The 15249-nt window shown below is 41.0% G+C and overlaps 1 protein-coding gene across 2 annotated transcripts in view; it reads left to right on the top strand.

The window, feature by feature from the left end:
- Nucleotides 1-254: 254 nt before the first annotated feature.
- The window catches only part of LOC138950300 (neogenin-like), a 153330-nt gene continuing 138335 nt past the window's right edge, over nt 255-15249 (top strand). For both annotated transcript variants that reach the window (XM_070322052.1, XM_070322051.1), the window contains exon 1: nt 255-493. In XM_070322052.1, coding sequence (XP_070178153.1) covers nt 406-493 — 88 coding nt within the window. In that variant the 5' untranslated portion in view covers nt 255-405. The remainder of the gene's footprint in view (nt 494-15249) is intronic.

Below are 15249 nucleotides of genomic sequence, written 5' to 3'. Positions count from 1 at the left end.
GCAGCAGCAACAGTAACCACCAAGTAGCAGTTTTTGTCAATGTCTGTGTTTCAATTTTGTAAAACGACACTGCAACAGAAGCAGAACACAAGAACACAAGAACACGATCAACTCTCAGTCAAGTCGGAAAGCGCGAGCCAGCCAGTGACTCCACCTAGCGGATGCTTATCGTATGCAAATGACCTCTGTCTCCCAAAATGGAAATTGACCTGCCGACCTCGTTTTGAGCGGTGCGATTCGCTTTGAGAATGGCGGATAGGACTGGGAGGTAGCCTCGATGCCCTGTGTTTTCTTGGACTTTGTGGATTTATATTGTGAACCTCTGGTGTAGTGAACATTTGTGTAGGAGTTATGAGGACTCGAGCATCAAATCAAAGCGAAATCTGGTGCTAGTGATTCGCAGGAATGGCCGAAAGAGTTCGTTTGAAAAGTTGGACTATCAGCATGAATCGCTACCCGAGCTTGCTGTTCTGTCTGCTAGCCTTTGCATACGGTAAGTTTCATGGCCAGTTATTGCACACTATCTTCATGGTATTTTGGTATGCTTAGTAAGAACGTTACCTTGTCTTCTTTCTATGACTGAGAAAGATAACCATTTGTCCAAGAAAAGTTGTTGTAGGAGTGTGTTCTTTGTTGAACATCCCTTGCATCAACAACGAAGACAAGTTGTGTCCCTTGGATAATGGCGGCTGCCATAACTTCATTGTCTCAGTGTTTGTCAAGGGTTGTTGTACAATTGGGGTGTGTGCACTTGTGTAGGGGATGTGCATCTGAGTTAAAATAAAGATACACAGATTTTATGTATTCGGGGAGGGGGGGGGGGGGGGCTGCTTTAGACGATCCAAGATTACATTCTTGAGAAGTTAGACTGACACTGACCGTGACATGTCTGAGAAATCGGGTCTGAGGATGGAGAGAGGGAGTCTTAAGATGGAGGTACAGACAGGTTAGGAACGCATTGTGAAAAGCTCTAAGGTGTGGGTTTGAAGTGGGTGCGTCTTAAAGCAAGTGTGTTTGTGTGTGTGTGTGTGTGTGTGTGTGTGTGTGTGTGAATCATGCATGTGTGTTTGTGTGTGTGTGTGACTGTGAAGTATGTGTGTTTGTGTGTGTGTGTGTGAATCATGCATGTGTGTTTGTGTGTGTGTGTGAATCATGTGTGTGTGTGTGAATCATGCATGTGTGCGTGTGAATCATGCATGTGTGTGTGTGTGTGTGTGTGAATCATGCATGTGTGTGTGTGTGTGTGTGTGTGAATCATGCATGTGTGTGTGTGTTACTGTTAGAAAGGGTTCCAACTAAAAGTGACCCGAAATCAACTTGCAGGGGCTCACATCCACGAGAGTCGCCATAGGACAAATGTCCTGGACAATGCAAAAGTGATAGGACATTTGTCCTGAACAACAAAAAAAAATCAATAGGACATTCTTTTGCAACAAAATGTATATTTAATCAAACTTGACTAGTTTCTTCTCACAAAGGTAACAGAGCGATGGTTTTATCTGGCTCTGGCTGCTCAGTTTCAGTGGTACTAGGGCAGAGATTTCTGGCACCAGTTTTCGGTGGCATGAGGCTTTTTCGGGAAAAAACGCGAAGGGAGGCAACTGTCAACCGGCTTGGAGCATTCAGAGTTGCGGCCCTTGGAAACTCTTCTCTGTAAAAAGCACATAAAGTCTCCCAAAGTTTCGTCTGCTTGGAGAGACACATCCCTTCGCAAAACATCGATAAAATAGGACGACAAAAAGTAGAGCCAGCTATGATGTATTTCGCGCACCCTTATTTATCCACTATTTCATGTGTTATAGGAGTGCAATAGTTACATCATGGATTTGACAAGAGTACAATGGAAATACAAGAAGATTTTTTGTTGGGTTTATCAAGTTTTTTTGTACAGTGTATTGTTTTCATTACCAAGTGGATGGATACATGCTTTATACCCTACAAAATAATGTGAAGTAACACTTTTTTGGTGAAATGTAACACACTCAGTGTCAAAAGTGAGAAAATCTTCTAGAGCTATATTGTGAATTGGAGCATGGTAGAAGTCATAATACATCATTGTTAGGTTGTTATGGTTTTGCTCTTTCATTTTTCATTCTTTTGCATGCATTTTTCATGTGAATATCTTGACAGTGTCCTAAAGTTTGATTTTTTGTGTGAAATGTAACACACTCATTGGAAACTTTTAGGAATGACTTGACAGATAACTGATAGTGATAATGGGAATAACTGGTCCGGTATCATTGATGCATTTCAACTCTTTACTATTATGTACTTGTTTCTCTTCCCATTACATGTATTTCTAAGGTTTTGTGTGTAAAATAAATAGGAATTTTGCAGTTTTGAATGTCTGTGTTGTGAGACACAGAAAGTTGATTTTTGTTTGAATACATGTTCACATCTTGTTCTGATTTGATTTTGTTTGCAGACTGTCCGTATGAAGTATGTGGAACTAAGAATAGATTGACTGCTGAAACAGTAATCTTTTCAGTTCTTTGAGTACTTGTTTGATCGTTGTTTTGTTTATTGGTGTTCCTGTAACACACACACATTCCTAGGGTACCTAGATATGCAGATTATTGCTGTCGGGGAATGCCACTTTTCACAAATGAAGATCAAGGTAGATACTAAATAATGCAGTTAACCTTTATTGTGTAATAGGTTCACTGTTAACTGTGTATTAGAAAACAATGTGTGACACTGTGTTATGTAACACACTCCAGTTAAAATTTTAAATGCAATTCATTCCGCAGTAATTGATGAAAATACATTGTTACTGCCCAGACACAACTAAACACAAACAGTTTTGCTGGACCCCAAAATGGAAAGTAATCCAAGAGTTTGTATTCACTATTTGTGACTCAAGTGTCCCACAAATTCGACACCTTTTCTGAGCCATGACCATATATAACAAGGAAGTTCTCCTTCTCTCTATCTTTTTATTGATCTTTTTCTCTTCTCTTGGATTTGGAATCATTTTTTCTCTCAGTCTCAGGTGTCAGAATAAGGGTGTTTTCTCTCTCTCTCCCTAGTCTATCACTCTCAGTCTTATGACAGACAAAGGGTGTTTTCTCTCTCTCTCTCCCTAGTCTATCACTCTCAGTCTTATGACAGACAAAGGGTGTTTTCTCTCTCTCTCCCTTGTCTATCACTCTCAGTCTTATGTCAGACAAAGGGTGTTTTCTCTCTCTCTCCCTAGTCTATCACTCTCAGTCTTATGACAGACAAAGGGTGTTTTCTCTCTCTCTCCCTAGTCTATCACTCTCAGTCTTATGACAGACAAAGGGTGTTTTCTCTCTCTCTCCCTAGTCTATCACTCTCAGTCTTATGTCAGACAAAGGGTGTTTTCTCTCTCTCTCCCTAGTCTATCACTCTCAGTCTTATGACAGACAAAGGGTGTTTTCTCTCTCTCTCCCTAGTCTATCACTCTCAGTCTTATGACAGACAAAGGGTGTTTTCTCTCTCTCTCCCTAGTCTATCACTCTCAGTCTTATGACAGACAAAGGGTGTTTTCTCTCTCTCTCCCTAGTCTATCACTCTCAGTCTTATGTCAGACAAAGGGTGTTTTCTCTCTCTCTCCCTTGTCTATCACTCTCAGTCTTATGTCAGACAAAGGGTGTTTTCTCTCTCTCTCCCTAGTCTATCACTCTGTCTTATGACAGACAAAGGGTGTTTTCTCTCTCTCTCCCTAGTCTATCACTCTCAGTCTTATGACAGACAAAGGGTGTTTTCTCTCTCTCTCCCTAGTGTATCACTCTCAGTCTTATGACAGACAAAGGGTGTTTTCTCTCTCTCTCCCTAGTCTATCACTCTCAGTCTTATGACAGACAAAGGGTGTTTTCTCTCTCTCTCCCTAGTGTATCACTCTATGCGTGACGTCTCTCTCTCTCTCTCTCTTTCACCCCCTTCTGCAGCCTTGGTTCAGTTTTGTATAGAAATTAAAGAGGTTCCGGATTTTCTGTGACCCTTATAAAACTAAGAACAAAAGTTGATTGAGAGACTTGCACAGAAGGGAAGTAAGTCTTTCCCACATGATCCAGGGGACACAACTGACCAAGGATTGGGCAAAAAAGCCTTTGTAATAGTAATACAGTGTAACACTAACACCCATTTAAAGAAAAAAACCTCAGAAAATCAAGTCATAAATTTAAGATTGGAGGGAGTCTTGAAATGGGGGTACAGTCAGTTGGAGAGGTTATGAGCAGAAAGTCTGATGAAACAGGGTCTGAAAACTATCAACATTTAAAGGGAGAGAGTCTTAAATTGGAGGGGTCTGAAAACTATCAACATTTAAAGGGAGAGAGTCTTAAATTGGAGGGGTCTTAAAAGGTAGATTCCGTTATAAAACCAAAATCCCATTAAACTAAAGAACTGCAGAAAAGTTAAAGGCCCGCAGATCTACCCTACTGTTTTGTCCTTGTCCTTAAAAAGGAACAATGATGTTTCAGTTGCTTCTAGGGCATAATCAGGTCCGACAGTGTGGAGGTTGAGAGGTGTCCGACATAATGTAGAGGTTGAGAGGTGTCTGACATAGTGTGGAGGTTGAGAGGTGTCTGACATAGTGTGGAGGTTGAGAGGTGTCTGACATAGTGTGGAGGTTGAGAGGTGTCTGACATAGTGTGGAGGTTGAGAGGTGTCCGACATAGTGTGGAGGTTGAGAGGTGTCCGACATAGTGTGGAGGTTGAGAGGTGTCTGACATAGTGTTGATGTAAAGTGTTGTGCCCAGTGCTCCTATTCCAAACTCATGTACCTGTGCTACATACAAATTATAATACCTTGATAGTGAATCAGTGAATGGTACACATAATTGGTGCTAGCTGCAACTGTGATTTACATGTAATTAACGACTGTTTGTGTTAGTTAACAGGTCTGTGAGATGTCTTGTTACATTCAGGTTGGGCTGAACCCTTCTCCCCTTCTTGTTACATTCACGTTGGGCTGACCCCTTCTCCCCTTCTTGTTACATTCAGGTTGGGCTGAACCCTTCTCCCCTTCTTGTTACATTCAGGTGGGCTGAACCCTTCTCCCCTTCTTGTTACATTCAGGTGGGCTGAACCCTTCTCTCCTTCTTGTTACATTCAGGTTGGGCTGAACCCTTCTCCCCTTCTTGTTACATTCAGGTTGGGCTGAACCCTTCTCCCCTTCTTGTTACATTCAGGTTGGGCTGAACCCTTCTCCCCTTCTTGTTACATTCACGTTGGGCTGACCCCTTCTCCCCTTCTTGTTACATTCAGGTTGGGCTGAACCCTTCTCCCCTTCTTGTTACATTCAGGTGGGCTGAACCCTTCTCCCCTTCTTGTTACATTCAGGTTGGGCTGAACCCTTCTCCCCTTCTTGTTACATTCAGGTTGGGCTGAACCCTTCTCCCCTTCTTGTTACATTCAGGTTGGGCTGAACCCTTCTCCCCTTCTTGTTACATTCAGGTGGGCTGAACCCTTCTCCCCTTCTTGTTACATTCAGGTGGGCTGAACCCTTCTCCCCTTCTTGTTACATTCAGGTTGGGCTGAACCCTTCTCCCCTTCTTGTTACATTCAGGTTGGGCTGAACCCTTCTCCCCTTCTTTCTCGTGCGTGAAGAACCCATGCAGGCGCAGTGTATGTGTGGTGTGTGGTGTGTGTTGTGTTGTATAGTGGTGTGTGTTGTATGTGTGGTGTGTGTGTGTGTGGTGTGTGTTGTGTGTGTGGTGTGTGTTGCAGGGGTCGACACTAACCAGTGTGGCCCCAGAGATGGAAATTGCTGGGGCGGAAAACAAAAATCTGGGGTCCACTCTTATCCAAAAAAATTACTAATAAAAAACACAAGAAAAGTGAAAAAGAGTGTACAGTACTGTACCCCATGATCGGCATCAACGTATCTAGTTGTTCTTTTACTTCATATTGATGAAAAAGGTATAACATTACCAGTCCTTCAGAATCCCCACTTTTTCCAAGTGGTTCTCCGCCATAAGATCTGCACGGCCGGCAATGCATTGTCTGTTTTTCCTTCAACCATTTGACATTGAAATTACGACAGCGCTTCGCGCTTTTGGCTGCATCGGTCTCCTTTTTTCGTTTCTCTCCACCCTGTTCTTCATCTTCATTTCCATGTCTTTTTACACCAGGGATGTGTCGCCACATTTTGCGTTTTGCATTTGAAGGCGATACTTATCTCTCACGCTAAAGAGCACAATCTGGGAGTTATTTCCCTTGCGGCATTGTCCTTCGACGATTTCAATGGGTTTTATTTTCTTGACTGTGGCATTGATCGTAACACAAATTTCAGTGACGACTTTGACTGGTGATTTTTAGTGATTGGCTCTGGCATTAGAATTTTCGGTTTGTTATTGTTGGAATTTATCCTGGGGCGGAGTGGGCCCCAGGCTTCGGCAATGTTTGGGGCGGAACACAAAACTCTGGGGCGTTCCGCCCCCCGCCCCCGCTAGTGTCGAACCCTGTGTTGTGTGGTGTGTGTTGTATGTGTGGTGTGTGTTGTAAGTGTGGTGTGTGTTGTATGTATGGTGTGTGTTGTGTGGTGTATGTATGGTGGAGGTAACTAGTGTGTGTGATGTACGTCTGTAGGCCGAGTGTGAGGGTTGCTTTGTATACATAGCTCAGTGTGCGTCACTGTCAGGGAGAAAGAGATGTTGGTTAATTGATCTGTATTACATCAAGATAACGAGTTTTGCAGGTCCCTAGTCTCGCAGTTACATTCTCTCTCCTGGCTTAAACAACGACATAAACTGAGCAAACAAATTATTGCACCCATTTTCACACCCGAACTAAACCATTCATTCCCGTGTCATTTCATTCAAAATCAAATTTTATATAACTTAAACCAAGTTAAAGCCATCAAGAACCTTTACTTGGTTATCTGAAACACCTTTCGGATCAAAGATTTGTGTTATAGGTATGTATCATGTGACCGCCGCCGAAGTAAGGGTACCCCAAAAACCGACCTGACAAAAACGTCATGTACCAATTAAAAAAAATCAACGAAAATTCAGAATAGATGTAACTTGGCAACTTACGCCTATTCTGAATTTTCGTAATTTTTTTAATTGGCAACTTACGTCTATTCTGAATTTTGTTGATTTTTTAATTGGTACATAATGTTTTTGTCAGGACGATTATGGGGGCGGCGGCGGACATGTGATACCTATAACACAATTTTTTTTATTCCAAAAGTGTTTCAGATAGCCAAGTGATGGTCCTTCGATGGCATATAAAGTTTGAAAGAATGACACGGGAATGAATGTTTCAGTTGGAAAATGGGTGCAATAATTTGTTTGCTCAGTTTAAAATGGAGCAGGTCTAGGCAGGTGCAGCAAAGTAATGACAAGAAAGAAACACATTAATTCAAAGTAATAAAAGGAAACAAACATGTCCAACAGTTGGGCAAGCAAACTGACAAAAACAGGGAGAGGCAGGCCTGAAAGTGGCGAGTATTTTACTCACCACGGCGAGTAGAAACATGTAACTGGTGAGTAGAAATGTTCTTCCAAATGAGTTCATCTACAGTACTAGTACCAAAAGGGGGAAAATGAGCTAAAATTTAAAATAAAAAAATAACTTAAGGTTTTAGATACCTTGAACAATGTAGAAACAGATTTTGAAATGACAAAATGAATACCATGAATCCTTTTACCAGGAGCAGCATGTTTAGTACGGGGGGTATTCTGGCATTACGGATGCAACGTTGGGACACCATCACTATGTATATTACAAAAAAGTAGATGTACATTAATTTTTGATTATGATATGCTTGATGACATTGCAATAAGAGTTAAGACTTTTAGAACAGACCTTGCACCCCCAACTGCATACATTGTGTGAACTTCGTCGCGATATAACCTTGAATGGTTGAAAACGACGTTAAACACCGAATAAAGAAAGAATGTGTGAACTTAGAGTTGTAAATACAATGGGACACTGTAGCATCCGCAACACTAGAAACAAAACTTTCTCTAAATTAGCAAAGGAAAGTACAGTGAAGCTAAATTTATTATAAATGTTAACAACACCACTTAGTTGTTGTAGCCCAGCTAGTATAAAATTTGGTCACACTTGGTTTTCAGGAGAAAAAAACAAACCATTACAGCGTTACAGAATTACACGGGACACCATAAACTCCTACTCCTTGTTTTTTTTTGTTGAAATGCTGTCGTTTTGATTTAGAATGAGTTATGGAGTCATGCATGCACACAAAAATGTGATATATATAAATTATTATATGTGATATATATAAATTATTATATATCATGTGTGGACATGTTTGATCAGAAAATCTATAGTTTCAATGTCACATGTAGTGTGTACAGTCTGACCACCACTCGAAGAAATTTTAACACTGCAAGTATGAATGTAAACTATAAATTTATTTACACAGGAAATGCACAGATAAATCATAAAACAAAAACATATATGGACATCAGCAGCAATTGACTTCCTGACCAGTTCTGCCATGGATGGCACCTAAAACACAATTTAGTTTAAATAACAATTTAGTAAGGCACACCCAAAATACAAATGAACTTATTAACAAAGATAATTTAAAATCAAGGGAAGTGTCCACATGACAAACTGAAAAACAAAATTGTAAGAACTGTTGAGTGCACATTATGTCCCATGTAGCATATATATATGAAACTTTGAATTTTAAATTGATTATGAAGGGGGAAAAAATACTAAAGACAAATAATGTATAAGTTTCTTTTTTTTTAACTGTATTGTCATTGTGTGCAATAAATTCCATAAAGACATTAGTTTTATGCAATAATCAGAATCTGTTAAGTTTTGATATAAATGGGCGCATCATGGTACACCTTTCCAAAATGGTGTCCACCGTACCGAAGTGTCTGTAACACAGCTAACAATAAACTTCAAAAGTCTGATCATAATCACACAAATATGGAACAAATAAAAACTATATTCACCAACAAGATTCTGCATCATAACAACAAAACTTAATTCAACATTAAACATGTATCAAACTAAAATCAAAGATCCCGTTTCTGATGCATCACCGGACACCTTTCCATCGCGCCGTTAAAAGCAAAACAACGTCTCCTGATCCGTCAGTAACGGTAATTGCTAAATTTCCATATACCACCACAATGATCGGCGCTTTGAAAAATAAAAACGAACACAGTTGGCACAAACAGATTCAGCTTAGTTTCTTCACAATACAACAAAGTCTGCACTTCCACGTTTCCGATGCGGCATGGGACACCATAAACCTTGGAATCGTGACGTCCCATGATGTGATGTAAACAAACTTGACCAAACTTCAATTTTTGTTTTATTCAAAGGCATTTTGAAATCTGCCTTATACATTTTTTTTAACACTATGCTTAATAATAGTCTCTGCACACGAGGTTAATTTTGATGCAGTACACAGATTTGTTAGAAAATGAAAAAAAATATCAAATTTCATTACCGACGTTGCATTGGACACAAAGAGAAAATGTAAACACGGTTTATTTAGATCAGGTTACCTGCTAGAAAAACACAAACATTAAAAAAATAATAGAATATAATGATGCATGGAACATAAAAGCTTGTGGACAAAAGTGCTACCGTACTTTCCGTTTCAGATGCACGAGTGACCGGAAGACGGGACGCGTCACTTTTTTGTGTGTCCCAAGGTCAAAATGTGTTTGGATTTTCTGTGTAAACGTCATGGGTTTGTGTGGAATTTCCCGGAGAATTCCGTCAACGCAAGGAAACCGGTCTGAACTCGAGTTTCGAACACATTTTCTGCTATTGTTTGGGTTGCGTTTCAGACGCTACACTTGAGACACCGCTATGTAAAAATATTCTCAGCATCCAAATCTTTCGAATATTTGTAAGCTAATAGGGTGCGAAATGAAGTATTTTGGGTATAGTTTGTAAGCTAATAGGGTGCGAAATGAAGTATTTTGGGTATAGTTTGTAAGCTAATAGGGTGCGAAATGAAGTATTTTGGGTATAGTTTGTAAGCTAATAGGGTGCGAAATGAAGTATTTTGGGTGTAGTTTGTAAGCTAACAGGGTGCAGAATGAAGTACTTTGGGTATAGTTTGTAAGCTAACAGGGTGCAAAATGAAGTACTTTGGGTATAGTTTGTAAGCTAATAGGGTGCGAAATGAAGTATTTTGGGTATAGTTTGTAAGCTAATAGGGTGCGAAATGAAGTATTTTGGGTATAGTTTGTAAGCTAATAGGGTGTGAAATGAAGTATTTTGGGTATAGTTTGTAAGCTAATAGGGTGCGAAATGAAGTATTTTGGGTATAGTTTGTAAGCTAATAGGGTGCGAAATGAAGTATTTTGGGTATAGTTTGTAAGCTAATAGGGTGTGAAATGAAGTATTTTGGGTATAGTTTGTAAGCTAATAGGGTGCGAAATGAAGTATTTTGGGTATAGTTTGTAAGCTAATAGGGTGCGAAATGAAGTATTTTGGGTATAGTTTGTAAGCTAATAGGGTGCGAAATGAAGTATTTTGGGTATAGTTTGTTGATGTGCATAGTGGACAAGCTGATTTCATCTTGTCATCGACTTTGGGAAAGTGAAAAAATACATCACAATGGGACACTTAGTGATGCGTCTGAAACGCAATTTGTCGTCCATACTTGCGTCAATATCCACTTCTAAAGTAAAAAAAAAAGTTTAGCACAATGTTTTGTTAATGCATGAACTGCACTGATGTAGTCAATATCACTGTTTGAGTTGACCCACTGAAGCCATTCCTCTTTAGGGAAGCCATTTTGGGTCAAAATTTCGACATTTTATTATCAGTTTGCAATTAAATGCATCATGCAGACAGCAAAAAATATATGAATTTATACATTATCATTATCATAATCTTAATGCATTGTCACAATACAAATGTAACTACAAGCCTTATTTTGAACAAAATCTTAATGCATTGTCACAATACAAATGTAACTACAAGCCTTATTTTGAACACAATCTTAATGCATTGTCACAATACAAATGTAACTACAAGCCTTATTTTGAACACAATCTTAATGCATTGTCACAATACAAATGTAACTACAAGCCTTATTTTGAACACAATCTTAATGCATTGTCACAATACAAATGTAACTACAAGCCTTATTTTGAACACAATCTTAATGCATTGTCACAATACAAATGTAACTACAAGCCTTATTTTGAACACAATCTTAATGCATTGTCACAATACAAATGTAACTACAAGCCTTATTTTGAACACAATCTTAATGCATTGTCACAATACAAATGTAACTACAAGCCTTATTTTGAACAAAATCTTAATGCATTGTCACAATACAAATGTAACTACAAGCCTTATTTTGAACAAAATCTTAATGCATTGTCACAATACAAATGTAACTACAAGCCTTATTTTGAACACAATCTTAATGCATTGTCACAATACAAATGTAACTACAAGCCTTATTTTGAACACAATCTTAATGCATTGTCACAATACAAATGTAACTACAAGCCTTATTTTGAACAAAATCTTAATGCATTGTCACAATACAAATGTAAAGTCTACAAGCCTTATTTTGAACAGAATCTTAATGCATTGTCACAATACAAATGTAACTACAAGCCTTATTTTGAACAGAATCTTAATGCATTGTCACAATACAAATGTAACTACAAGCCTTATTTTGAACACAATCTTAATGCATTGTCACAATACAAATGTAACTACAAGCCTTATTTTGAACAAAATCTTAATGCATTGTCACAATACAAATGTAACTACAAGCCTTATTTTGAACAGAATCTTAATGCATTGTCACAATACAAATGTAACTACAAGCCTTATTTTGAACAGAATCTTAATGCATTGTCACAATACAAATGTAACTACAAGCCTTATTTTGAACAAAATCTTCATTGCACCACACTGACCACCAAAGTGTTCAGTATTGTAGATGAACTCAAATGCGAGTAAAGTTGCTGAAACAAATGGTTGGTTTGGCTAGTAAAGTTTGCTTTCTGGCTAGTACATTTTCAGAATCACTAGCCAAAGGCGAGTACACCATTCGTTGGACTTTCAGGGCTGAGAGAGAGAGAGAGAGAGAGAGAGAGAGAGAGAGAGAGAGAGAGAGAGAGAGAGAGAAAGAGAGAGAGACTGAGAGAGAGAGAAAGGGAGAGGGAATGGGAGAGGGTGACTTAGACTTAGACTTAGACTTAGACTTAGACCATTTTATTCACATAAAGGGTAGACATTTTAGGCCATAGGCTTAATCTTATATACAATGTGCCCTTTACATTCACACAAACACATATTCACGCGTGAGCCCCACTAGAATCATAGAAACATCAAACATACAGTAATTATAAATGAGAAAAGTAGTAGAAAATACATGAATGGAACATCAATAAAGAGAGAGAGAGACAGAGACAGAGACAGAGACAGAGAGAGAGAGAGAGAGAGAGAGAGAGAGAGAGAGAGAGAGAGAGAGAGACTTAGACTTAGAACATTTTATTCACATAAAGGGTAGACATTTTAGGCCATAGGCTTAATCTTACAATGTGCCCTTTACATTCACACAAACACATATTCACGCGTGCGCCCGACTAGAATCATAGAAACATCAAACATACAGTAATAATAAATGAGAAAAGTAGTAGAAAATACATGAATGGAACATAGATAGAGAGAGAGATAGAGAGAGAGAGAGAGAGAGAGAGAGAGAGAGAGAGAGAGAGAGAGAGAGAGAGAGAGAGAGAGAGAGAGAGAGAGAGAGAGAGAGAGAGAGATGTATACTGAGAGATTGTACGAGAATGAGAGAGAGGACTTCAGAGAGAGGGAGAGGGTGTGAATACGTGTGTCTGTGACTGAGGGAGTGTGATGGATATTATATTTGTCAGCAAGTTGGAAGCGCATCATTATTCGTTGCACATTCCCGAACAAACATTGGGTGAGAAGATAATGGAAGAGAGACAGAAAATAGAAACTATTGTCAGCAACAAAAGCTGGCTGAGAACTAGCAAACCGAGAGGGGGGGGGGGGGGGGGGGGGGGGGGGGGGTTGAAGAAACGAGAGGAAATAAGTGGCAAGGTTTTTGGAGCCACGCCGAGAGAGGTGATTGCTGGTCGTGGCGGTTTGGGAGGAAAAAGATGCCGACTTGTTCTGCAAGGGGAAGACATTCTTTCTGCTTTTTGTTGTTGAGAAAAAGATTGTGTTCCCCTGATACTGGTTATTTGCCTGTGCAAATGAAGGCGGTAAGGGCGTGAGGACGCCGAGTGGTGTGAGTGACAGGGGGAGAGCATTCAGGACGGACCTTGGAGTGGAGCTCAGCCTCAGTATTGATCCCGTGATGAGTAAAGGCTGCTCGGGCCAATCATTTCCATATCAAGCCCCCTTAACCCGCGTCAAAGCTGGCACTCACCCCTCGTCAGCCAGCGAGTTTCATCTTACCATGCAACACTGGAACCATCCTCCCCCCCCCCCCCCCCCCCCCCCAGCTATAGGGTTTGATCTTACCATGCGACACTGGGAACTCTACCCCCCCCCCCCCCAACCCCCCCAAGCTATAGGGTTTGATCTTACCATGCAACGATGGCATTGGGAACTCGTCCCGTCCCGTCCTTAACTATGGGGTTTGATCTTACTCTTAGTTGTCACCAGGCAATGCTGGCTTTCCCTGTGTACTACAGTGGAATCCTACTCTTAGTTGTCACCATGCAAGGCTGGCTTTCCCTGTGTACTACAGTGGAACCCTACTCTTAGTTGTCACCACGCAAGGCTGGCTTTCCCTGTGTACTACAGTGGAATCCTACTCTTAGTTGTCACCAGGCAAGGCTGGCTTTCCCTGTGTACTACAGTGGAATCCTACTCTTAGTTGTCACCACGCAAGGCTGGCTTTCCCTGTGTACTACAGTGGTACCCTACTCTTAGTTGTCACCAGGCAAGGCTGGCTTTCCCTGTGTACTACAGTGGTACCCTACTCTTAGTTGTCACCAGGCAAGGCTGGCTTTCCCTGTGTACTACAGTGGTACCCTACTCTTAGTTGTCACCACCAAGGCTGGCTTTCCCTGTGTACTACAGTGGTACCCTACTCTTAGTTGTCACCACCAAGGCTGGCTTTCCCTGTGTACTACAGTGGTACCCTACTCTTAGTTGTCACCATGCAAGGCTGGCTTTCCCTGTGTACTACAGGGGAACCCTACTCTTAGTTGTCACCACCAAGGCTGGCTTTCCCTGTGTACTACAGTGGAACCCTACTCTTAGTTGTCACCACGCAAGGCTGGCTTTCCCTGTGTACTACAGTGGTACCCTACTCTTAGTTGTCACCACCAAGGCTGGCTTTCCCTGTGTACTACAGTGGAATCCTACTCTTAGTTGTCACCAGGCAAGGCTGGCTTTCCCTGTGTACTACAGTGGAACCCTACTCTTAGTTGTCACCACGCAAGGCTGGCTTTCCCTGTGTACTACAGTGGAATCCTACTCTTAGTTGTCACCACGCAAGGCTGGCTTTCCCTGTGTACTACAGTGGAATCCTACTCTTAGTTGTCACCACCAAGGCTGGCTTTCCCTGTGTACTACAGTGGAATCCTACTCTTAGTTGTCACCACCAAGGCTGGCTTTCCCTGTGTACTACAGTGGAACCCTACTCTTAGTTGTCACCACCAAGGCTGGCTTTCCCTGTGTACTACAGTGGAATCCTACTCTTAGTTGTCACCAGGCAAGGCTGGCTTTCCCTGTGTACTACAGTGGTACCCTACTCTTAGTTGTCACCACCAAGGCTGGCTTTCCCTGTGTACTACAGTGGTACCCTACTCTTAGTTGTCACCACCAAGGCTGGCTTTCCCTGTGTACTACAGTGGTACCCTACTCTTAGTTGTCACCAGGCAAGGCTGGCTTTCCTTGTGTACTACAGTGGTACCCTACTCTTAGTTGTCACCACCAAGGCTGGCTTTCCCTGTGTACTACAGTGGAACCCTACTCTTAGTTGTCACCATGCAAGGCTGGCTTTCCCTGTGTACTACAGTGGAATCCTACTCTTAGTTGTCACCACCAAGGCTGGCTTTCCCTGTGTACTACAGTGGAATCCTACTCTTAGTTGTCACCAGGCAAGGCTGGCTTTCCCTGTGTACTACAGTGGTACCCTACTCTTAGTTGTCACCACGCAAGGCTGGCTTTCCCTGTGTACTACAGTGGAATCCTACTCTTAGTTGTCACCAGGCAAGGCTGGCTTTCCCTGTGTACTACAGTGGAATCCTACTCTTAGTTGTCACCACCAAGGCTGGCTTTCCCTGTGTACTACAGTGGAATCCTACTCTTAGT

Source organism: Littorina saxatilis, linkage group LG16 (assembly GCF_037325665.1).
Source record: "Littorina saxatilis isolate snail1 linkage group LG16, US_GU_Lsax_2.0, whole genome shotgun sequence".
In the NCBI taxonomy this organism is placed as follows: domain Eukaryota; kingdom Metazoa; phylum Mollusca; class Gastropoda; order Littorinimorpha; family Littorinidae; genus Littorina; species Littorina saxatilis.
The sequence above is the reverse complement of the archived record's forward strand: the minus strand, read 5'-3'. Positions and strand labels throughout refer to the sequence as shown.